The sequence below is a fragment of the Heptranchias perlo genome, chromosome 5, assembly GCF_035084215.1.
Source record: "Heptranchias perlo isolate sHepPer1 chromosome 5, sHepPer1.hap1, whole genome shotgun sequence".
NCBI lineage: Eukaryota > Metazoa > Chordata > Chondrichthyes > Hexanchiformes > Hexanchidae > Heptranchias > Heptranchias perlo.
Window position 1 is genome coordinate 54,554,628 of NC_090329.1, and position 26,893 is coordinate 54,581,520.

Sequence of the window (26,893 nt, forward strand, 5' to 3'; positions counted from 1 at the left end):
TACTCACATTAACAATCTGTCCAAGTAGCTGATTGCGTAGGAAGACAGAGCTTTGACACCCAGTACAGGAAGCATGATGTTAAGCCACACTGAATTGGGAGGAAAACAAAACATCTTTTCTAGACCAGAATATATTGCAATAGATAAAGAATTCCTTGGACTAAGAAAATTGCTTCAACTTAAACATTATTTTTGCTCAAATTCTTGGAGAGAAAAGTAAAGGAAGGATACCTTGTACAAAGATGACCATCCTAATTATTCTAGTTTCAATTAAGAGTTCACATTAAACTACTTCTAAAAATTAAAACGCATGCACCAGTTGTGGAAGTTCAGAAACCCCAAGATCAAGAGTTAGAGAGGTATGGTGAATAATCTGATAGTATCAAACCATAGCATAAAAGTTCAAACCTTTTCATTTCCAAATATCCCAACTTAATCATCGATTCCTTACCTGTTAATCCTTCTGCCAAATCTGTCCCAGCCTGCCCTAGGGCCCACATGATGCTGAGGCATTTAATTGGTTTGTTATGCTGGGACCTCAGCAATTCCAGGTACTGAAAAGTTAAAAATACCACTTTAATAAAAGTATTAAATATTTGCAATTTTAAAAAACAGAACAAGAGCTGAAATTTCTCAACAAGGGAAAGCCCTTTTTTATTAACAAAATTGCATTCCTGGATATTGGACTTAAGAGCTGCAATTCCATGTGTGGATTATTAATCATGGAAAGAAAAAAATACATGTATGCTCCAGTTTTTCACTAGGGCCCTAAACCTATTCACATTAAAAGTGATTTGGAGAGTGTACAACAGTTCTACTACCTAGCCATTCAGTGCTTTTAAAAATACAACCTAGAGAAATGAAACAAAGGCCAATCACACAAATTTGTCCAACGGATCACAAATCTATTAAAACCTAGCAGTCTCAAATATTGGATGAACAATACCCCAGAAGTCCTGTTGTCCAACACCAATTTTTCCACTCACTAAAGAACGATGAAGGTCACACTGGTGCAGCAAGCCGCTCTTGGAATATGAATACTGTTCTATATTTCTAGACTAGTTGCGAAACTAATGCGACTCCACAAGAACAGGACTTTTTATTCCTTTTCATAAAAGTATTGCAACTTCACATCATTCAGATAAATCATTTGTAAGATTCGCTAAAACTTGTCATTTACAACAAGTGTGAACAACCTTTCAATAGGAATTTTAAATATCAAGGACTCATGATGGTTTTGGGGTGGGGGGGGGGGGGGCAAAAAAACAGTACACTCTGGCAGTGGAGAACATCAGCCATTGGCAGCAAACAGAAAATCATGGACTTCCGATCTGCACAGCCTGTGGACAAGGCTCCCCACCAAGTGCACTCAGAAAATTACTCCTCACACCTGTGCTCAATTAAAATTTTCCTAAAGGATCAAACTGCACAAATTTATCACATTTCACAGAATTCTGTGTTTGAACCCAGTCAATCTGTTCATCCATACCTTTCAGTGTCTTTCCATCAACTATATACTCTCAATCTTCTTTTTCCTCTCACTGTGCTAACTCACACTTGTACACATTTAATTGCATCTACCACCTATCTGCTCCTTCCACAAACCGATGTCTTCCTGAACTCTTTTCCAATCCAGCAATTCCTATATTCCAGTCCTTCTTGTTGGCACAAAAGTTGAAGGTTTGGCAATCAGCCAATTGAGATGCGCTCTCTATGCCCAGGTCCAAACATACACCACGGTGGAACAAAAGTTGACCTAGCACTGACCACTTCCCACCCTTTTCCAGATGGAGCAACACTGTTTACTGTCTATCAACCAACTTTTCACAAATTCTTTTGAAAAATCCATATGCTACATCTACTGCATTCCATTAATCTATCCAAAATCAGTCACTTCTTCAAAAAAAAAATTGACAAACGCTGCTTGCCTTTAACAAATCCGTGCTGGCTTTCCTGCTTGGGTCTGCAATAAGTGACCAGCCACCACCCTTACACAAAAAGCCCTCATTTTAATATAAAAACCAGGTCTATAATATTATGTGCAATCTGTGCTTACCTTTCCTAGATTCATTGTTCCAATTTTAGGTTTATCCAGCAATATAGCCTGAATACAAATTCTGTAGCCATGCAGAGATTCACCTGGAAGAAACAAGTTTTAAAACAAAAAGTGTTACGCATTGGATACACTTGGACATGTCTTCCTTTGGCCACATGCATAATCAGGTTGCTGATCAGTACTAAAGTCTATAGAGCAATAGATTATCTATAAAACCATTCCTGTTCCAATCTATTTGTTAGGAGAGAATCAATGAATGACTATAGATTACCATTAATTTTACAGATGAGGAATTACAGAAAAATATCCTGCCAACTTGAAGTTACAACACAAGACTACATCATGTTAAACAGTAAAAACATGCTATACAGAGATAAGCAATCCCACAACCAATGAATCAATCATACATGGTGGTAGACAATTAAGCAACTAATGAGAGGAGGCAGCTCCATGAACATCCACATCCTCAACGATGGCAGAGCCCAGCACGAGTGCAAAAGACAAGACTGAAGCATTTGCAATCATCTTCTGCAGAAGTGCCGAGTGGATGATCCCAACCATCACATATGCCAGTCGTCAGCCAATTAAACTCACTCCACATTACATCAGGAAACACTGAGGCTACAGACCCCAACAACATCCCAGCTGTAGTGCTGAAGACCTATGGACCAAAACTAGCTGCGCTCCTAGTCATGCAGTTGCAGTATAGCTACATCACTGACATCTACTCAACAATGTGGACAATTGTCCAGGTATATCCTCTCCACAAACAGCACGACAAATCCAACCAGGCCAATTACCACCCTCTCAGCCTACTCCCAATCCTAAGCAAAGTGATAGAAGGAATAGTCAACAGTGCTATCAAGCGGCACTTATTCACCAATAACCTGCTCACCGATGCTCAGTTTGGGTTCTACCAGGGCCACTCACCTCATTACAGCCTTGATCTAAACATGGCCACAAGAGCTGAATTCCAGAGATGAGGTGAGTGACCGCCCTTGACATCAACGCAACATTCAACATTGAGTGTGGCATCAAGGAGCCCTAGTAAAACTGAAGTCAATAGGGATCGGGGGAAAACTCCAGTGACTGGAGGTATACCCTGCACGAAGGAAGATGGTTATGGTTGATGGAAACCAATCATCTCAGCCTCAGGAGTTCATCAGGCAGTGTCCAAGGCTCAAGTGTCCAAGGCTCAACTATCAAGTTGTTTTATCAATGACCTTCCCAACACAAGATCAGAAGTGGGGATATTTGCTGATGATTGCAGTGTTCAGCTCCATTCACAATTCCTCATAATAAAGCAGTCCATGCCTGCACATAGCAAGACCTGGACAATATCCAGACTTGGGCCGTTGTGTGACACAAATGTTCCTTGCCATTTAAGTACCAGGCAATGACCACCTCCACATGACATTCAATGTCATTACCAAGTCGCCCACCATCAACTTCACAGGGATCACCATTGTCCAGAAATTCAACGGAACATAAGCAGGAGTAGGCCAAACAGCCCCTTGAGCCTGCTCCGCTATTCAATATCATGACTGATCCTTGACCTCAACTCCACTTTCCTGCCCGATCCCCATATCCCTCGATTCCCCTAGAGTCCAAAAATCTATCTATCTCAGCCTTGAATATACTCAACGACTCAGCATCCACAGTCCTCTGGGGGAAGAGAATTCCAAAGATTCACAACCTGAGTGAAGAAATTCCTCCTCATCTCAGTCTTAAATGGCCGACCCCTTATCCTGAGACTATGACCCCTAGTTCTAGACTCTCCAGCCAGGGGAAACAGCCTCTCAGCATCTACCCTGTCAAGCCCTCTCAGAATCTTATGTTTCAATTAGATCACCTCTCATTCTTTTAAACTCCAAAGAGCATAGGCCCAGTCTACTCAATCTTTCCTCATAAGACAATCCTCTCATCGCAGGAATCAATCCAGTGAACCTTCATTGCACCATCTCTAAGGCAAGTATATCCTTCCTTACGTAAGGAGACCAAAACTGCGCAGAGTGTTCCAGATGAGATCTCACCAAAGCCCTGTACAATTGCAACAAGATTGCCTTACCCTTGCAATAAAGGCCAACATACAATTTGCCTTCCTAATTGCTTGCTGAGCCTTTTTTAAAAATTTGTTCATGGGATGTGGGAGTCACTGGCGAGGCCGGCATTTATTGCCCATCCCTAATTGCCCTTGAGAAGGTGGTGGTGAGCCGCCTTCTTGAACCGCTGCAGTCCGTGTGGTGAAGGTTCTCCCACTGTGCTGTTAGGGAGTTCCAGGATTTTGACCCAGCAACGATGAAGGAACGGCGATATATTTCCAAGTCGGGATGGTATGTGACTTGGAGGGGAACGTGCAGGTGGCGTTGTTCCCATGTACCTGCTGCTCTTGTCCATCTAGGTGGTAGAGGTCGAGGGTTTGGGGGGTGCTGTCGAAGAAGCCTTGGCGAGTTGCTGCAGTGCATCCTGTAGATGGTACACACTGCAGCCACTGTGCATCGGTGGTGAAGGGAGTGAATGTTTAGGGTGGTGGATGGGGTGCCAATCAAGCAGGCTGCTTTGTCCTGGATGGTGTGGAGCTTCGAGTGTTGTTGGAGCTGCACTCATCCAGGCAAGTGGAGAATATTCCATCACACTTCTGACTTGTAGATGGTGGAAAGGCTTTGGGGAGTCAGGAGGCGAGTCACTCACCGCAGAAAACCCAGTCTCTGACCTGCTCTTCCAGCCACAGTATTTATATGGCTGGTCCAGTTCAGTTTCTGGTCAATGGTGACCCCCAGGATGTTGACGGTGGGGGATTCTGCGATGGTAATGCCGTTGAATGTCAAGGGGAGGTGGTTGGACTCTCTCTTGTTGGAAATGGTCATTGCCTGGCACAAATGTTACTTGTCACTTATCAGCCCAAGCCAGGCTCAGACTGCTTCATCATTTGAGGGGTTGCAAATGGAACTGAACACTGTGCAATCATCAGCAAACATCCCCATTTCTGACCTTATGATGAAGGAACTCCTGCAGCAATGCCCTGGGGCTGAGATGATTAGCCTCCAACAACCACTACCATCTTCCTTTGTGCTAGGTATGACTCCAGCCACTGGAGTGTTTTCCCCACCCCGATTCCCATTGACTTCAATTTTACTAGGGCTCCTTGGTGCCACACTCTGACAAATGCTCAGCCTGCATGTTAACTTCCTGTGTTCCATGTACAAGGACGCCCAAATCCCTCTGAACACCAACATTTCTTAGTCTCTCCCTTTTTAAAAAATATTCCGCCTTTCTATTCTTCCTACCAAAGTGAACAACCGCACCCCCCCCCCACCCCCAATACATCCCATCTGCCATCTTCTTGCTCACTCAACCAACCTATCTAAATCCTTTGTAGACTGTGTCCTCCTCACAGCTTACTTTCCCACATAGCTTTGTATCACCAGCAAACTTGGATACATTACATTCAGTCCCTTCATCTAAGCCATTAATATAGATTGTAAATAGCTAAGGCCCCAGTACCGATTCTCATGGCACCCCACTAGTTATAGCCTGCCTACCTGAAAGTGACCAGTTTATTCCTATTCTGGTTAACGGACAGAAAACAATCTATCTATGCTATTACCACCATGAGCCCTCATCTTGTGTAACAACCTTGTGTGGCACCTTACTGAATGCCTTATGAAAATCCAAATATACTACATCTACTGGTTCCCCTTTATCCACATCCTCAAAAAAACTCTAGGTTGTCAAACACAATTTCCCTTTCATAAAACCATGTTGACTCTGCCTAATCATATTATGATACAAGTGCCCCATTACCACGTCCTTAATAATGGATTCCAGCATTTTCCCAACCACTGATGTCAGGCTGGGTGCATGAAAGAGGCACATAAACGCAGTGGCTACTGCAGCAGGTCAGAGGCTGGGTATTTGTGGTGAGTGGCACACCTCCCAACTCTCAAAGCCTCTCCGCCATCTACAAGGCACAAGTCAGGATAGTGATAGTGTACTCTCCACTTACTTGGATGGGTGCAGCTGCAATTATACTCAAGTTTGACACCATCCAGGCCAAAGCAGTCCACTTGATCGGCACCTCATCCACTAGCCTAAACATGCACCCTTTCCACCACCAGCATACCATGACTGCTGTGTGTACTAACTACAGGATGCACTGCAGCAACTTGCCAAGCCTTCTTTGGCAGCACCTCCCAAACCCACGACCTCCACCACCTAGAAGGACAAAGGCAGCAGGTATTTGTGAACATCAACTCCATCTTCCCCACCAAGTCTCACACCATCCTGACTTGGACATATATCACTGTTCCTTCGTTGCTGCTGGGTCAAAATCCTGGATCTCCCTACCTAACAGCATTGGAGCACCTTTGCCACACGGACTGCAGTGGTTCATGGCAGCAGTTCATCAACACCTTCTCAGCCAACTAGAGATAGACAATAATTGCCGGCCTTGCCAGCGACACCCACATCCCGGGAACAAATACAAAAAAAAGCAATAAATTCAGAAAGGTCTCTCCTTTAAATGCTTAGAATCTTGATTGCCTACTGTGAAACAACACACTTAGTAATTCGTAAATGAGTGAAGGGCACTGGACAATTGTGAACTCAGAACCAACTTTATTTTTCACTTTACTTAGTGGACAGTTGTTTAAGCCTGTGATCTTGTATATAACCCATTCTATTAAGGCTTTATACTTGGTTAATAACTTTTTGTAAAAAATTAATTGCACATTTCATCTTAGTGAAAATATTTTGCACATCAACATCGTACAGTTTTTCAAAAAAAATGTCGATTTAAATTTTTGCAAAGTCAAAATTGGAAATGCACTGAAGTAGCCCAATTGAAGGTGGTGTGATGCTAAAGCCTTGCACACTATACAAAATCACAGTCCACAAGAGACTTGATAAATGGTCAGAGAAAAATAATGCTGGTGCCAAATGGAATATTGTTTTGTTAAATGCTTTCAAATGTTTGTCGAATTGAAGTGAATTTCAGAGATTTTGATTAGGCCAGAATATGATTGACCTAACTTTCTCTAGGGTTAGATCACTTATAATGGCATAGAAAAGAGCTGAAACAGTTCTTAGTAATCACCTACCTGTGGTCTTATCTTGTTCATGCAACATAGTGTAGATACAGTGGTCAAAGAAGTGCTCCAGACTGCCTGATGCTTTTCCCAGCAGCGATTTGATAATATTCCGAAGCTCCTTGCTAGCAAGGCTATATGGATAGTCTGTAAACAATTTTTAAAAAGGCACTTAAAAATAAGTAAGAATTCTTGGCTCCTGTGAGTAGAATTTTAAACATGAAGGAGTGCTCAATAATTAGAATTGAAGCAAGACAAGTCTGGACACCATTATGAAGCACCAGAAGTATAAAATGCTCAGTATTGCTTCAGGATCTGATCGATGTCTAAACATAAGAAATAGAAGCAGGAGTAGGTATACAGCCCCTTGAGCCTGCTCCAACATTCATTAAGACCATGGCTGTTCTTTGACCTCAACTTTCCTGCCCTATCCCCATATCCTTTGATTCCCTAAAAGTCCAAAAACCTATTGATCTCAGCCTTTAATATATTCAACAACTCAGCATCCACAGCCCTCCGGGGTAAAGAATTCCAAAGACTCACAACCCTCTGAAGAAATCCTTCCTCATCTCAGTCCTAAATGGCCGACCTCTTATCCTGAGACTAGTTCTAAATTCTCCAGTTGAGGGAAACAGCCTCTCAGCATCCACCCTATCAAGCCCCCTCAATCTTATGTTTCAAGTGAGATCACCTCTCATTCTTCTAAACTCCAGAGAGTATAGGCCCATTCTACTCAACCTCTCCTCATAGGACAACCCACTCATCCCAAGCATCAATCTAGAGAACCTTCAATGTACCCCCTCTAAGGCAAGTATATCCTTCCTTAGGTAAGCAGACCAAAACTGTACTGCAGGCGTAGTCTCACCAAAGCCCTGTACAATTGTAGCAAGACTTCCTTCCTCTTGTACCCCAAAACCCTTGCAATAAAGGCCAACATGCCATTTACCTTCCTAACTGCTTGCTGTACCTGCATGTTAACTTTGTATTTCATGTACAAGGACACCCAAATCACTCTGAACACCAACATAATAGTTTCTCATCAATTAAAAAACAATTTCTATTCTTCCTACCAAAGTGAATAACCTCACATTATACTCTATCGGCCGCCATCTTGCCCGCTCACTTAACCTGTCTATATCCCTTTGCAGCCTCACAGCTTATGGTCCCACCTAGCTTTGTATCAGCAGCAAACTTGGATACATTACAATGACTTAGATGAGGGACTGAGTATAAATAGCTGAGGCCCCAGCACTGATCCTTGCAGCATCCCACAACAAACCTGAAAATGATCCCTTTATTCCAACTCCCTTTTTTCTGTCCATTAACCAATCCTTTATCCATGCTAACATATTATCCCCAATCCCATGAGCCCTTACCACTGCCTTTTGAAAATTCAAAATATACTACATCCACTGGTTCCCCTTATCTACCCTAGTTTTATGAAAGGGACAACATGTTTGACATCCTCAAAAAAACTCAGATGTGTCAAACATGATGTCCCTTGCTTAAAACCATGTTGACTCTGCCTAATCAGATTATGACTTTAAGTGCCCTGTTACCACATCCTTAATAATGGATTCCAGCATTTTCCTGACAAATGATGTCAGGCTAATTGGCCTGTAGTTCCCTGGTTTCTTTTCCCCCCATCTTGAATAGCAGGGTTACATTTGCTACCTTCCCATCCATGGGGATGGCTCTAGAATCCAAGAAATTTTGGAAGGTCACAATCAATGCATCTACTATCTCTGCAGCCACCTCTTTTAGAACCTTAGGATGTCGGCCATCAGGTCCAGGGGATTTGTTGGCTTTTAATCCCATTAATTTATCTTTACTAATATTAATTACTTGAAGCTCCTCACTCTGATTAGGCCCTTGATTCCCCACTATTTCTGATATGTTTTTTGTGTCTTCTACTGTGAAGACAGATACAAAATATTTAACATCTGTCATTTCCTTGTTCCCCATTATAATTTCTGATGTCTCAGCCACTAATGTTTACTTTTGCTACTCCCTTTTTACATACCTGTAGAAGCTCTTACAATCTGTTTTATATTTCTTGCTAGTTTACTCATTCTATTTTCCCTCTCTGTCAATTTTTTGGTCATCTGTTGCTGGTTTCTAAAACTCTCCCAATCCTCAGACTTTCTACTCTTGGCAACATTCCAAGCCTCCTCTTAATCTAATACTATCTTTTAACTTCTTCAGTTAGCCACAGATAGATCACTTTCCCCCCATGGCTTCATTTCTCAATGGAATGTATATTTGTTGAGAATTATGAAACATTTCTTTAAATGTTCACCATTGCTTATCTACCATATCTTTGAGTGTAATTTCCCAATCTACTTTAGCCAACTCGCCCCTCATACTATGTCATTGGCTTTAAGATTCTAGTTCGGACTTAAGTCACGTTTGAACTCAATGTGAAATTCTATCATATGATCACTCTTCCCCAGAGGATCCCTTACCAAGAGATTACTAATTAATTCTGTCTCATTTAAGCCTATTATTTTGTTGATCATCATAATGTTACAGATTAAATAGCCTTGTGACACACACTTATTTACATACAAAGAACAACTACTGGAGAGCTTCCAGCATCCATGAAACCACATCTCAACAGCAGGTCAACATCTTCAAGAGGTCAAAAAATGGAGAATTCCCCCTCCCCCCCAACTAAAATCTACTAGGAAGTATGCCTTTACATTGAATTAAAACTAGACTGTACACATCTGAGCAAAGAATGAATTTATTAGTGTTAATGTTGGCTTTATTAGAACTAATACACAGTATGTAATAAATTGGATAGCCAAGTGGCAAAGGATAGAATACTAGAGTCTGGTCTTCAGTTGCTTCCAAGCCTTTATTCACAGATTAACATTACCCTCTCATAAATGAATACAAGAGAGTGTCCCCAATTGATGACCATCACCTGAATACAATTAACACTAATTGATATAAATCACATTGATACAACTAATAATACATCTTCATAGAACTCTCCTTTATGTCAGGACTTCAACTCCTGATTCACGACTAAAATTTTGTACAGCCATGGGATATTCACTGCAACATGCTACACCATTGTGCCTCCAGTTTACACCAAATGCCTATTGATACTGTTAAGTGATAGAGGTAATAGTAAATTATAATTTTCTTCTATATACAGGGATCCCAAAATTGTCAGCTTCAGGTTTTCCTTGAAGGAGTTACTATAAACCATGTAAAGATTAATTTCTTTTACAACAAATGACGAGTAAAATATTGCTCACACTTCCAGGGTCACAGCTCATCAAAAGGCATAGCTTACCACTCGCTGTGCTGAAACATCAAAACTTTCAGTACACTGTGGCAGTTATGAATCCAGAATGAAGGAAAATGGGGGGGGGGGGGGGGTTGAAAAAGAGAACCCATTGTACAGATGCAGGAGCCAAATGGGAAAGTGGTAGTTTTAAGTGTTGTTCAGCAAAACTGTCACCAGCATCAACAAATAGCTTCCTCAGGAATCCTGCAAATTAGCATCCGAATATGTCTACAACATACTTTCTACTAGCTATGGGAGAGCTGGAGCCATTTTCTACCATGCCAACTTATGAAACTACCTCTAGCAGGCAAGAGAATATTTGTGCATGAATACAGAATAGAACGCTCACTTCTCATTTTATTAAGAAAAATCATTAACCTCTCTTCTCCACCATATGTTGTTAGAGCACAGGAGGTACCAACATGCTCCCACATAGTTTCAAATGAGTGAAGCTCAAATGGATGAATTTAAAGATAACCAGTTCTCAATGAAGATCAATATGCCTAAATCAGTACACTGGTACTTTCAAGTTCCTGTTTTAGCCATGCAGCAAGAGACAGACTGAACAGAGGTCAGGGGAAATAGGGAAAGAGTAAATATCAATTATTTAAAAATGTCAACACTCTGCTAGTCACACACGTCGTTCTGGGAACTCCTGAAACCCACAAAGGACAAGAGAGTGGACAAAAAACTGTCTTGGTCAGGTGGGAAAAGGTGCATGGCATAAGATGAAAAAGGGGAAGAGAGAAATATTAACTGAAATAAAGATGAACTTTCAAGCAATCATAAACCATTATCCTGTAACACTGAACATGTTTTGGTAGTAAAATTGTTTGTTTCATCGGGCAGGTTGACCTTAAAATAGCAAATAATTAACAAGTCAGTCAAAAATGAAGATACCATAAAGATGGCATGGAGAGCAGGGAGTGTACAAATCTTTAATACAGTCTATGTCAGCAAATCATGTTAATTTTTTTTGGCAACTACAGATCAATTAAGTCAGTTTAATAAATTGTGACAATTGTTGGAACAATGGAATATACTTGGGGAGTGTCTTGCTTTCATAAAAGATAAACCCTGATCCATTTGAAGCTGTCCATTAGTAAATGCCACGTTTGTCAGCGAGCATGCCCATTCTTGCTCAATAACTGGTCAACTGTAGTGGGGAATCCTAGAGTTGACAAATTACAAGTAATCCTACACTGATGAATAAGCCACATATTTGCTTAGTATGGTTGGTTTACAATGCCTTTTCCACAGCCAAGTCAAAAGATATTGGTCCAAGCTCAGCTACTTATAGATTTTAATATCTATAAGCCTTAAAATGTAAAACTCTAGATCTGATAGTTTTGACTTGAATAGTATTTTTTCTTGCAGGTGCCAGATGTCGAAGTATCAGATGCACAATAGTGCATTAGTGATTAGTAAATTCACAGGTGAATAGAAAATACTAAGTCAATATATCAAGGTTAAAATCCAACTGACCAAAAGAATATTGACTGAGGGTAGGATCCGTCTCTGGTGCTTGTAGTTTATAATTCAGGTATCCAGCCAAATCCTTCACCCAAACAGATGGATTTCCAGGAAACAAGTTCTGGCTTTTATCCAGCTGTTCGTGGAGTTCTTTCAAATCAAGCTGCAGAGAAAATAACTACATTTTAGATTGTATAGCAGCAACTTCAACTTATATGACTAGGCAACACTGAACAATTTTATGGCATTAAGTTAAGCTCTTCAAATGGGGCCACTATCTGAGGTAGGTATTGGGACTCAAGCTCCCTTTAATTTCAAGCGCGGCATCATAAAATCACTTTGTTTAATTAATCCGATTCCAAAATTATGACAAGAACAGCTCACTTGCACAACACATTGGCATAATAACATGGTTCAGAGATTGGTCAGGCACCCTCATTTCTCCCCACAGACTAGCTCCCAATATTGGATAGCTCATCAGATAGCTTATAGAGCAGTAGAATCAAAAATCCATTATTTACATTTAATTTCACAGAAGCTGCATTTAATAAATTAAGGGGTGGAAAGAGTGAAGTGAAATTTAATAATCAGTAACAAGTAGATTTCCTTAAACTCCAATTTTGTCAGTTGAAATTGCAAGAGGTTTCTGACCAAAACCAGTTTAATACAGCAGGTGGTCCTCATCCACCACCACCCTCCTCCGCCTGGCTGAACTTGTTCTTACATTGAAGAACTTCTCCTTTGACTCCACTCACTTCATCCAAATAAAAAAGGTGTCGCTGTAGGAACGTATGGGTCCTAGCTATGCCTGCCTTTTTTGTGGGCTAGGTGGAACATTGTTCCAGTCCTACGAAGTCCTCTCCTTCACCAGTACATTGATAACTGTGTCGGGGCTGTTTCCTGCTCTCGCCCCTAACTGGAAAATTTGATCAACTTTGCTTCCAATTTCCACCCTTCACATGGTCCATCTCTGACACTTCCTTTCCTCGAATTCTCTATCACTATCTCTGGGGGTAGGCTATCAACAAATACCTATAAGCCCACCAACTCCCATAGCTACCTTGATTACACTTCCTCCCACCCTGCTTCCTGTAAAGACTATTCCTTTCTCCCAGTTTCTCCAACTCATCTGTTCTGCTGATGCCACCTTCCACACTAGTGCTTCCGATGTGTCTTCCTTTTTCCTCAACCAAGGATTCCCCTCCACTGTAGTTGACAGGGCCCTCAACCATGTCCATCCCATTTCCCACACTTCTGCCCTCACCCCTTTCCCTCCCAGAACCTCAATAGTGTCCCTCTTGTCCTCACCTTCCAACCCACCAGCCTCCACGTTCAATGGATCATCTGCCACCTCCAAACACATCTCACCCTCCCAACATTCCAAAGGCACCATTCCCGCGCGACACCCTGGTCCACTCTTCCATCGCCCCCAACACCCGCTCCCCTGCCCGTGCAAGCGCAGGAGATGCAACACCTGCCCTTTCACCTTCCTTCCCCCATTCAGGGCCCCAAACATTCCTTCCAGGTGAAATAGTGGTTCACCTGCACTTTTCAAATTACTATACTGTATTCACTGCTCAATGCAGTCTACTCTACCTTGGGGAGACCAAACGCAGATCGGGTGATCGCTTTGCTGAACACCTCCTTTCAGTCTGCAATGTGACCCTGACCTTCCGGTCGCTTGCCATTTAATTCTCCATCCCACTCTGACTTCTGTCCTCAGCCTCCTACACTGTTCCAACAAAGCTCAAGGAATAGCACCTCTTCTTTCGATTAGGCACTTTACAACCTTCTGGACTCACTGATTTCAATAACTTCAGATCATAACTACTGCTCCCATTTACATCTCCTCTAGACCCATCTTTTGTTTCTTTGCCTTACACAATCATCCCTTTTGTCATTTAATCACTCCTGCCCTCCACCTTATCACAGGCCTTCCCTTTTGTTCTTTCCTCCCCTCCTTCCCCCGGCTCCGTACTTGCTTAAAAACTGTTAAATCTTTGCTTCTTCCAGTTCTGACGAAAGGTCATCGACCTGAAACATCAACTCTCTCTCCACAGATGCTGCCTGAGCTGGAGTATTTCCAGCATTTTCTGTTTTATTTCAGTTTAGTACAGCAACTGAAATCCAAGATAGTGAAAGGCCTGAAGAAACAGAAAAAATGTAAAGAAAAAAAATGAAATATTTCTTGTGCACGTACAGCTTTAACAGCAGCTTCTAAAGAAGGAAACATCTTGTGTTTCAACCCTGCATCACCGCTGGATTTCTTGATCGTTTTTCCTCCCAAGGCTGGTTTCTGTTGCTGTTGCTCAGTAGCTGATGCTGGAGGAACTTGCTCTTTGTTTTGCTTCCTTCCCATTTTTTCAAACCCTAGTTCAAAAATGGTTTCAGAAGGTTTCAAAGGAGCTAAGAAAGGAACAAAAAAAAATTGGTGATTGTTCATCAGACACACCTGAAATCCACATTTCAACATCAACAGAACATTGCTGATAATTGTTTTGAACTTTTTTGTCCAATAAAATTGGACATCTGCATGAAACTGAACACAATTGGAATTTAATTAGTTAATAAAGGCAGCATATTAAGATATTCTACACGGTCACAACTCAGGGAAGCAGACACCTTGGTTGATCAAGTCAATTTCTCACCATAACTCATTTGAAAAAACACACCAAAATCTCCATATGGCAAAATTCCACATGGCACGTGCTAAGTTACCTAATCTCTACTAATTCATTTGTAGTATCCATATCAATGTGTTAGATATTCTGGAGTTGGGAAGCAGGAGAAAAAATATATATATTTTCCTTTCACAATCTGCACTCAAATATTGGCTTGCTTGCTCTTGATTGGGTGGGGGGGGGGGAAAAAGAGAAAAGATAATAAAAAGTGCTGAATGCTCTTTCTCCACTTCACCATTGAGTTTCAACAGTTACATTTGAGTGAGAAGATACAAGAACCTATATTATTGGATAAGACCAAAGAAAACTTGGCAGGAATCATAAATGATCTCCAGGGGAACCGCAGTCTTTGCTGGAGGACTAAATATTATTGAGAGCCGAAAAAAAACAAAGAACTTGGAAGACCCAGAGAATCATTTACTGAAAAGTAACCTGCATTTCCTGGATACTCCAGACAGAGGTTTCCAATATCAAAGTTTCTGCATGATTACCAAAAATTTTTTTTTTTTTTAAACTATTCCTGGTGCTGCAGTCCCTAAAGTGGAGCAGACACCCCAAATACAGCAGCCCAATCCTAGAGGTCCAGAGGCATCATCCTGAAAATGCCGAGGCAAACAGGATTAAGCTGCTAACAGTGGCTAGAAAAATCATAATGCTTTTTCTAGACATTGTTTCAGGTCTGTAGCCTCAGATCACAGCTTAATCCAGTAAAGTAAACTCCACCTGTTGGGGGGCAGGGGAAAGGAGGAAGAGGGGGGGAAAAAAAAAATCAATGATATAGCATCCTACACCGAGGTGAGGTTGCTGGTGAATGTGAACAGGAAACAGTAAATCTTCAATAAACATAGAAAAGGACTTTGTTTTATCTTGCGCAAAAACATGACTTAATTCAACGTGAATTTCTCATTTTCACTTAGGTGTACTTGCTCTGCATTTGCCCCACCACCCACTAAATCCAACCATTGTTTGATTTATCCCTCTTGACAGGTATTTTCATTAATTAATAAGTCCTTAGGATAAATAGAGTAGGCACAAATTAGGCGAGAAGGGTTGCACAGTGCTGCTGTTAATTTGTTTATTGGTTGGGGGGTTTCGACTTCTTAAAAACCCAAGCTAACCAAAGGTCATCAGGGTGGTAATTCCACAAGAAATATTTCATCCACATCGCCAAGTGGATTATTTTTTCTTCCTCTCAAATGCAAGGTCCTAAGTGTTTACTCTGGTCAGATACATCTACCTCCAGGTCAAGTACAGAAGCAGGAACAGTAACAAGCCGACACACATGGCACATAGTTCCCAGAAAAAAGGGCCCCTGCTGCAAGGAGACAAAAACAAACCAACATTCAGCCCAACCACACTAAAAATAACAATGGCACGATAGGGAACTTTCTAGTGCTTACATTTTTTTAAGTGGACAAGGTCATATTAAGACAAATAGTCCTTGAATTATAGTCCTAAAAAGGAATTGTCTTTTACATTTGTCCTGAAAGATTGCAGGGGGAAGTGCAGAGAAAGGCTCAAACATGCCTCCTTTGTGAATGCTTGGTAACTAGCAGAATGAGTGTTATGGTTTTGTAAGAGAACAGCACAAAATCCCTGCGCTTGGGACAACACATCTGGGACAGTCCAGGTTATTTTTTTTTTTTGGGGGGGGGGGGGGGGGGGTCTGGAAGCGTGGGGTAGAATTTGGGGTGGCCATCCCCCTTTCCCACCCTCCCAAAGAAATTCCGAGGGGGGATAAGAAAGGGGCACCATGCACTTCTTGCGCCCACTCAACAGTACTGCCAATAATCCCACCAGTTCTTCCTCACTTGCACGCCATACACGACACCTGTATGATGAAGTACTTGCATCAGCCACATGGTCTCCACAAAAGCCAGTTTCCTAAAATGGTTATGGATCAGAAAAGCAGTGAAATCATTTTTTTTTTAAAATTGCCATCTTCAGCCAGCATGGCCTGCTCCTCACTCCCTCACAAAGTGGCACGGTGCCATTCTGACAATGCTCTCGCCTCTCCTTCCCCATCCCCTCCCCTCCTCTCCACAGGGCAGATGCCCAGGGAGCATTGTGATCATCTACATAAAGGGTTTGGGCAGACTGGCAGTTGGAAGTCCCATCCCACCACACTTCTGGCAGCAATGCAGGCCTCCGGGAATTTCAGCTCCATTTTCTCCACCCAGTGTTGGTATTTCATGTCTTCTATTGGTGAAAGTGGGTATTGGCAGAGGTCTACGAGCAAGATGTTCACCCACCCCATAACAGTAGCATAAATTTAAACAGATTGAAAGGAGCAAAACCCAGAAATGCTTTAGAATTGGTTTCATTACATTTCTAGAAGCCAAGTAATCCGTCTGCTGAGGTGGATGTAAAATATCCTAGCTTTAATGGAAGAACAGTGGTCTCCAGGTGTAGTGACTCAACATTCCTCCCTCAACCCATAGCAATTATCTGGTTATACATTTGATGTTTGTTATGTGCAAATTCCTCATTTGTGTATGTAGAATTTCACATTGAGTTTGAGTGACATACTTCAGGCCAAAAGTAGGGTCTTAAAATTTAAACAAAGCCAATTACGTAGGTATGAGGGGTGAGTTGGCGAACAGATGGGAAATTAGATTAAAAAGAATGATTGGCAAACAATTTAAACAAAAAATTCATAATTCTCAATAAATATACATTCCCTTAAGAAATAAAAACGCCATGGGAAAAGTGATCTAATCATGGCTGATGAGAAATTAAGGATAGTATTAGATGAAAACAAGATGTTTACAATGTTGCCAAAAAAAGTAGTAAATTTGAGGATTGGAAGAGTTAGAAATCAGCAAAGGATGACCAAGAAATTGATAGAGAAAACTGAATATGAAAGTAAAGTAGCAAGAAATATAAGATGATTGTAAGAGCTTCGACAAGTATGTAATAAGAGATTAACAAAAATAAAAGTGGGTCCCTGAGAGGGAGAGACATCAGAAATTACAATGGGGAACAAGGAAACGGCAGAGAGGTTAAACAAATATTTTGTACTTATCTTCACAGTAGAAGACAAAAAATACCAGAAATAGTGGGGAACCAAAGGTCTAATGAGAGAGGAACTTAAAGTAATTAAGTTTAACATTAGTAAAGAAAAAGTACTGGAGAAATGAACAGGACTAAAAGTCAACAAATCCCCCGGACTTGATTGTTTACATCCTAGGGTTTTAAAAGAGATGGCTGCATTGGTTTTGATTTTCCAGAACGGTCCCCATGGATTGGAAGGTAGCAAAATGTAACCCTGCTAGTCAAGAAAGGAGGGAGAGAAAACAGGGAACAATAGGCCAATTAGCCTGACACAGTAGTAGGGAAAATGCTAGAATCTATTATTAAGGACATAGTAAGAGGGCAGTTAGAAAATCATATGATTAGGCAGAGTCAATATGATCTAATGAAAGAGAAATCATGTTTGACAAATCTATTAGAGTTTTTTGAGGATGTAACCAGCAGGGTAGAAAAGGGGGGAAACCAGTGAATGTAGTATATTTGGATTTTCAAAAGGCATTCGATAAGGTGTCACATAAAAAGGTTGTTACACAAGATTAGGGCTCATGGGATTGGGGGTAATATATTAGCACAGATTGAGGATTGGTTAATGGACAGAACACAATAGGAACAAACAGGTCATTTTCAGGTTGGCAGGTTGTAACTAGTGGGGTGCTGCAAAGATCAATGCTTGGGCCTCAGCTGTTTAAAGTATGTATCAATTACTAAGATGAGGGGACAGAGTATAATGTATCCAAGTCTGCTGATGATACAAAGCTGGGTGAGAAAGTAACCGGTGAAGAGGATGCAAAGAGACTGCAGAGGAATATAGACAGATTAAGTGAGTGGGCAAGAAGATGGCAGATGGAGTATAATGTGGGGAAATGTGAGGTCATTCACTTTGGTAGGAAGAATAGAAAAACAGAATATTTTTTTTTAAAAAGAAAGGCTAAGGAAGGTTGGTATCAGAAGGATTTGGGCATCTTTGCACACAAATCACAGAAAGTTAGCATGCAGGTACAGCAGGCAATTAGGAAGGCAAATGGTATGTTGGCCTTTATTGCAAGGGGGTTGTAGTATAAGAGTAAGGAGGTCTTGCTGCAATGTAAGGCCACACCTGGAGTACTGTGTACAGTTTTGATCTCCTTATCTAAGGAAGGATATACTTCCCTTGGGGAGGGGGGGGGGGGGGGGTGCAACAAAGGTTCACTGCATTGATTCATGGGATGAGAGGGTTGTCCTGAGAAGAGATTGAGTAGAATGGGCCTATACTCTCTGGAGTTAAGAAGGATGAGAGGTGATCTCATTTAAACAAAAAATTCTTAGAGGGCTTGACAGGGTAGATGCTGAGAGGCTGGTCCCCTGGCTGAAGAATCTAGAACTAGGGGTCATAGCCTCAAGATGAGAGGTCAGCCATTTAGACCAGAGATGAGGAAAAAATTTTTCACTCAAAGCATTGTGAATCTTTGGAATTCTCGACCAGAGGGCTGTGGATGCTCAGTCGTTGAATATATTCAAAATGGAGATAGATTTCTGGTCACTAAGGGAATCACAGGGATAGTGGAATTGAGGTAGAAGATCAGCCATGATCTTATGAATGTTGGAGCAGGCTCGAGGGGCCAAGTGGCCTACTCCTATTTATTATGCACCTCAAAAGTAATCCATTGGTTATAAAGCACCATGTGATGTCCCTGAAGATGCTATATAAAATGCCAAATCCCTCGGTCATCTCAGCTGAGAGGCATTTAGTTAGATAAAAATCAAACTGTTGCCCCTTTTACTTCAGTAATTAAAATAGCATTCACTTTCTCCAGTTAAAACTACAACAGTATTTTCAGTTGTGTTGTGAAACTGGACAAGTCCTAAAACCTACGCTTTGAAGTTTATTATACATTTGAAATGGTCTTATGTTTTAGCAATCCCAACCTGCATTTAATATGAACAACCTGAGGGCATCGTAGACCAATGAAAATAAGAGTCTGCTAAACTGACCTTGGATTAAGACTGTAAAGTAAATTTACAGGAGCAGGTCTCATGTTTGTCCATGGTCGTAAACTGATGAAAAGCATGATCTTCATTCCGAGATTACAATTCTCACTATTATTTCAAAGAAATTGTTATCAAAGTCACCTTCTCCAGGTTCCAGTCAGAACTCATCTCACATCTTTCATAGAATCCTATTAACAAATTCTCATACTTCTGTTCCTCTGGCACTTCTCAACTGCACGCTCAGCATTTGAGTCTCTGCATTATAAGCAGACTTTATAAGCCACCATCAAGCTCACCATGGACTACTCCTCAGAATCAGTTTCTTTCTTGGACACACGAATCTCCATCAAAGACGGGCACCTCAGCACCTCACTCTACCGCAAGCCCACGGACAACCTCACGATGCTCCACTTTTCCAGCTTCCACCCTAACCACGTCAAAGAGGCCATCCCCTATGGACAGGCCCTCCGAATACACAGGGTCTGGTCAGACGAGGAGGAACGCGATGGACACCTACAGACGCTGAAAGACGCCCTAGTAAGAACGGGATATGACGCTCGACTCATCGATCGACAGTTCCGACGGGCCACAGCAAAAAATCGCATAGACCTCCTCAGGAGACTAACACGGGACGCAACCAACAGAGTACCCTTTGTCGTCCAGTACTTCCCCAGAGCGGAGAAACTACGCCATGTTCTCCGCAGCCTTCAACATGTCATCAATGAGGGCAAACACCTCGCTATGGCCATCCCCACACCTCCACTACTCGCCTTTAAACAGCCACCCAACCTCAAACAGGCCATCGTTCGCAGCAAATTACCTAGCTTTCAGGAGAACAGCGTCCACGACACCACACAACCCTGCCACGGTAACCTCTGCAAGACATGCCAGATCATCGACACAGATACCACCATCACACGAGAGGACACCACCCACCAGGTGCATGGTTCATACTCCTGTGACTCGGCCAACGTTGTCTACCTCAGACGTTGCAGGAAAGGATGCCCCAGAGCATGGTACATTGGCGAGACCATGCAGACGCTGCGACAACGGATGAACGGACACCGCGCAACAATCGCCAAACAGGAGGGTTCCCTCCCAGTCGGGGAACACTTCAGCAGTCATGGACATTCATCCACCGACCTTCGGGTAAGCGTACTCCAAGGCGGCCTTCGAGACACACGACAACGCAAAATCGTCGAGCAGAAATTGATAGCCAAGTTCCGCACCCATGAGGACGGCCTCAACCGGGATCTTGGGTTCATGTCACGCTACACGTTACCCCACCAGCGAACAAATGTTATCTGTTTTTAATATAACGGGTCAGTTGCTGTCTTTTCTATGTTTCTACCTCTCTATCTCTGTTTTTTTTGTTTGTTGTTTTTTTTGGTGATTTGTATATTCTGAGACCTGGCAGGTAACACCTGTCTGTCTGCACACTGATTGCCTTGGCAACGGGCAGTTGAAAAAACTGTCTGTAATCACCAAGCATTGTTCTGTGAATTATAAATGCGATTTCATTTCGAGGATTTCATTTTCACATCGTTCACCTGACGAAGGAGGAAGCCTCCGAAAGCTTGTGAATTTAAAATAAAATTGCTGGACTATAACTTGGTGTTGTAAAATTGTTTACAATTGTCAACCCCAGTCCATCACCGGCATCTCCACATTATAAGCAGACTAGATGTGGAGATGCACTTCACCACACTTGCTGTTCGCACCCATGGCTTGCTCTTGTGCACTTTCATCTGTTTGCAGGTGGCCTCCTGGGTCTCATAACTTCTCGCACAACCGCAAGCAAAGATACTCAACTACAGGGGCCCTAACCTTCATATGTTAAATGCAATAACATTTGCAAACAGCTATCATGCATCATGTGGTCAGACATCATGTGATCAAGCCTCTTGGAATACCTCCCACCAGAGTTGGCGACCCTAGCCTAGCATGACTAAAAAAGAGCATGGATGGGCAACAAGAAATAAAAAAATGCTGAATGGAATTTACTTTCCCAAAAAGAGCACAGACAGTTATAAGATAGTGTAAAAGCAGCTAAACCAGAATCTGAGTGCAAACTAGACTAGGGATAAAACTAACAGGCCTCAAGCAAGGCTTGAGATTACAGTGAAGTGTTCTTTTTCCCCAACCCAAGAATTACAGATTCTAATTCTAAACAACAGTTAGTGCTGAATAAATTACAACTTCCTCTTAGGGGCAGGGAGGAAAAATCAGCTTCAATAACTGATTAAGGAAGAAATTAGAGAGTGTGGATAGAAACAATATAACGCAGAGCGCAGTCTTGCATTTTGTGAACTGCTGGGACAGTGCCGTGCCAAAGGAGCCAACTGGTCTCGTATAATGTAGGGTGCAAGGTTAAAAGAGGTATTCTGAAGATTTGCTCAATTTTCTTTGAGGAGTGGGAAAGAAAAAACAAAAAGCCTTGGAGGTACAGGCACATTGCACTGAACGGTTAGGTACACTTAGAATTATTTGCCACAATTGGCAAATGACCTTTCAAGAAGAAGTTTGCTTATATGATAGTACATTCATGTGGGCACTGGTGAGGACAGTATCAGGCTTGTAGTTATGTCCCCCACAGACAAATAATCTGCCAACACTCACATGAATAACGATCACTTGGGCAAGACAACAAGCACCTGTGAAACCGTCCATCTCGCACTATACTCATTATCCAGACCCACCAATACACTGTGGCTGCAGTATGTACTACCTACAGAGGAGGCAGTCCAGCAGCTCAACAAGTTTACTTCAAAAGCACCTCCCCACCCAACCTCTTCCACCAAGGACAAGCAACATTACAGGAGCAAGATCACTTTAAAATTCCCCTCCAAGTCACACATTATCTAGATTTGAACATATTGTGGCGTGCCTTCATTATTGCTGGGTCAAAATCCTGGAATTTTCAGCCTAACAACACTGTGGAAGCGCAATCACCAAAAGGATTGCAGCAGTTCTCAAAGCTAGCAGTGTCCCACCTCCTCAGAGCAACTTGGGATGGGCAGTAAATGCTGCCTTGCCAGCATTGCCTTCATCCTGAGAGAAAAAAAGTGTTCCGTGCCTTTGCGGGAGGGGAAACGCTGGCCAAAAAAAAAAAGCAGGGGTAGGGGTGGAAAACACAGCAGTTAAAAAAGACGTCCAATTGGGGGGAAATGAAACTGTCAGTGCTGGAAATACATAGTATGTCCATCAGCAACTGAAAAGAAGAAAATCTAAATGTTTCAGGTATAGACTTCTCAGAACTAACAGACACGCGACACCTGAAATGCTGACCCCATCCTTTCTCTTTACAGATGCTGACAAAGCTGCATACTGAATATGGTGCTGCATAGTGCAGCATCCACTCATCACTGTCTAAATCAGGGCAATTGTTATGTCTGCAAAGTACTTCTGTTTAAAAGTTTAACAGTTGTAGAGACAGGGTGAGGAGGCAGCACAAAGAAAAAAGTTAACAAATCCCATCAGCTGCTTCAGGTAAAGTAGAAGTAGCCTCACACCCACAGCAAGAACCTTCTGCGCCAGTCAAACACACCCACCATCTATATCCTTTGTGGAAAAATCCATGGAGGCAGAAGACCATCTCCCGAGCAGCGCTCTAAGCAAAGGAGTTTACGCAAAGGTGAGATGTGTTTATACTTCATTAAATTTGCTGGAGTCAATTACTGGAAGACAGAAGAAAGGTTTTTCCAATTCATTCTTAAGTTATGGGATCATCACAAATTTACTACAGTGCCAGATTTGCAGACGGATGTACCAACTCGTGCCTTATGTTTTGCAAAATTCTGCCTGAGGATTATCTGATTCTGGCTGCAGAAAAACAACTGTTCCTTGTGCTTCAAACACAGGCTAATGCAGAATCTTTCAAAGTTGTAAGCAGGATACAAGCAGACACCAAGTAAATGAAAATCTCCCAACTGGAACACAAAGCAAAGATGACCAAGAATATAAACCATTACAACCAGAGCAGTCAACAGAGGCAGGAGTTCTACTAGAACCAATACTCTTATGGGCCACATCACATTTGATCAGTTTTAAATCATTGTTGTATTGACAGTGAAATTCACCACTTAACACTCCCAACCAAGTAACTGACAGGATGCCAAAAGAGGCTCGACTATATAAAGTTGCAGGTCCAAAAAGAATCTCTGGCAGCTATTAGTATAGGCTCTGGGAGGTAGGCGTTTGCACAAGAAGGTGGGGAAAAGTGTGTTTGGAGTTTGTGCAAAAGGCAGGAAGAGTTTAATGTTTGTTAGTTTCAATTACTGAAAAGTGAATGGCAGACAAAATGATAGACGGAGGTAAAAAAGGAATATCAATAGTTCCATAGTTACTTCACCACCATCGCAAACAGGCTCTCAGAATGGTCTTGATTTTAGGGTGGACTTAACCTGGCGTGGGATGGCTGCCTGGAAGCCGTCTCCCACTTCATGGCTTCGGCCTCGAATTATAGTGCCAATTTTACTTTGATGCACATAAATGGTAATGTTAACTTTTTTTTGAATGGCTCAGGTGAATTGTTTGTCCAATGAATAGCTAATTTACATAAATTAAGCAATTTGTATAGCTACATCACACAGACCAGCAAGGTTTCAAGTCTGATTCCCCCATCTGTCCTGAATGAGCTGATTTCAATCTGGACAAAGTAGGGACGCTGCAATTTATCACAGTACTCCTCGCTGAAGAGTGATTCCCACTCCAGATCAACTATCCAGCAACCGCTGGTGGAAATGCACAAGTGTTATCAGCTCAAACATCAGTCAAGCATCCTGCCAACATTCATTGTCAAAGTTCACGTGAACAGCTGTTACCTGGACAAAATACCAGAGGATCCCTGGTGAACCATACTCCACCAGCAAGGAGTCAATGTGTTCAGAAAACTGGTGAGGAAAATGCAGAAAACCACAACAACCCAAAAGGGTCATGGAGAAGCAAAACAAAAGCTGTCTGCATGTTTTCTTTATCCCCTCTCCAATTAAATGGCCAGTGCACAAAGGGGATGAGACATGAAAGATATAGATTGCAAGGTACAAATTCTGCACACAACCCTTGAAATGATAAGAAATATTATAGGCCAGAGTGAAAATTTCACCAAAAATATCAATTCACTGAAAGGAAGAATATCCCACTATAACGACATTTCTATCCATTGAAAACGAACATCTGAACAGCAATTCTCAAAAGTCTTTTACAACTACCGAAGTTTCAGAAAGTTCTTTAGAATCACCAACATTAATTTAATTCCCCACGTACTAGTTTTAATTAGCAGCCTTTCTTTGGTTTGTCCTTTTTAAATTTAGTCTCGTTGAAAAAAAAGCTTTCAGCAAAATATTAAGAATTGAATTCACATCAACATTTTGTGTATTTGATAAAGTGTTCGCAAACACTTCGAAGCGTTTTTTCCTCACTTCACCCAGAAGGAAACTTTGTTACAGCAAAACGACATTCAAATGCAACGGAACATTTAATGCTAGATCTGTACCTATGCCAGATATTAAAATGCTTAATAAAGATTACATCTTGAATATTTTAAGGGGACAAGGGTTCGACTTTAAGCAACGTCACAATTTAAAACGTTTTAACACTTTGTACCTCACCAAAATGCAACAGCAGTTTTCCATATGTTCAACATCCCCATTCGGGGTTACATATTGTAACTAAGAAATAAATCTAATTACCACCAATGCTATCGTGCTATTATTAATAAATAGAAACCAAACGCGAGTTGAAACACGGGATTATAGCAACACGAAGAGGAAATATTACACTTTAGTCTAATTGTTGCATTTATTGCACTGTTTTAAGAAACTGATATAACATTGATTTAAATTACCAAAATGTTAACTTGAGTGACACTTATAAAAAGATTTCAATGAGATATTCAAAAGCGGATCTCTGAACAGCCAGTTAACCGGTAACATGCGTTGCAAGGCCGAGGACGCCACCATAACCACCCGGCTCAATGCAGTGCAAATCAAACAGGCGCACAGGCCTCACCCGCCCCCGAACGGTCCATGATGGAAAGTCACTATCAGAGAGGCATTTTACTCACGGACTGGGTCTATCCGAGGCATGTTCTCGGACAGAGCTTTCCGGGCCGACTTCTTCTCATTTTTAGTGGAGGTGGTTTTCTTGTTTTTCTTATTGACGATTTCCCACTTTCCAGCCGACGCCATTCCCAAGTGTGGGTGCAGGAGGCGGGAGGGCACTGGGTGCAGACGCCGACCTCAGTGCAGGAGGCGGGGCGGGGGAGACTGGGTGCAGACGCCGACCTCGATGCAGGGGGGAGGAGGGACTCGGTGCAGGTGGCGGGGCTGGGGGCACTGGGTGCAGACGCGAGCCTCGGTGCAGGAGTCGGAGTGAGGGGGGCACTGGGGTGCAGACGCCGACCTCAGTGAGGGGGGCACTGGGTGCAGACGCCGACCTCAGTGAGGGGGGCACTGGGTGCAGACGCCGACCTCAGTGAGGGGGGCACTGGGTGCAGACGCCGACCTCAGTGAGGGGGGCACTGGGTGCAGACGCCGACCTCAGTGAGGGGGGCACTGGGTGCAGACGCCGACCTCAGTGAGGGGGGCACTGGGTGCAGACGCCGACCTCAGTGAGGGGGGCACTGGGTGCAGACGCCGACCTCAGTGAGGGGGGCACTGGGTGCAGACGCCGACCTCAGTGAGGGGGGCACTGGGTGCAGACGCCGACCTCAGTGAGGGGGGCACTGGGTGCAGACGCCGACCTCAGTGAGGGGGGCACTGGGTGCAGACGCCGACCTCAGTGAGGGGGGCACTGGGTGCAGACGCCGACCTCAGTGAGGGGGGCACTGGGTGCAGACGCCGACCTCAGTGAGGGGGGCACTGGGTGCAGACGCCGACCTCAGTGAGGGGGGCACTGGGTGCAGACGCCGACCTCAGTGAGGGGGGCACTGGGTGCAGACGCCGACCTCAGTGAGGGGGGCACTGGGTGCAGACGCCGACCTCAGTGAGGGGGGCACTGGGTGCAGACGCCGACCTCAGTGAGGGGGGCACTGGGTGCAGACGCCGACCTCAGTGAGGGGGCACTCGGCGCTCTGGGAACGGGTTCAAGCATTTCTCAATCCAGCGCTTTTCAAACAATACCTTCTGTCCAATGAGAGCGGCCCAAAGCCGCAAGCACAGCACGCGGCGTGCCACGTCGCCTCGATCCCGTTGTTACGTCACAAAGTACAGCGTTTTCCGGGGCTGGTGGATGATTGTGTTGGAATGTGGCCCAGAGCAATATCCGTTCCATATCAAGTGAAACCACTCATTGA

At 42.8% G+C, this 26,893-nt stretch overlaps 1 protein-coding gene across 1 annotated transcript in view; it reads right to left on the minus strand.

Moving 5' to 3' along the window:
• The window catches only part of tmem214 (transmembrane protein 214), a 52,756-nt gene extending 26,064 nt beyond the window's left edge, over positions 1-26,692 (minus strand). Inside the window, exons 1-7 of the mRNA XM_067984376.1 lie at positions 25,664-26,692; positions 14,118-14,323; positions 11,930-12,080; positions 7,156-7,290; positions 2,057-2,139; positions 452-554; positions 8-89 (exon numbers count right to left, since the gene is read on the minus strand). Of these exons, the coding sequence (XP_067840477.1) occupies positions 8-89; positions 452-554; positions 2,057-2,139; positions 7,156-7,290; positions 11,930-12,080; positions 14,118-14,323; positions 25,664-25,787 (884 nt within the window). The 5' untranslated portion in view covers positions 25,788-26,692. The remainder of the gene's footprint in view (positions 1-7; positions 90-451; positions 555-2,056; positions 2,140-7,155; positions 7,291-11,929; positions 12,081-14,117; positions 14,324-25,663) is intronic.
• Between the last annotated feature and the right edge of the window lie 201 nt (positions 26,693-26,893).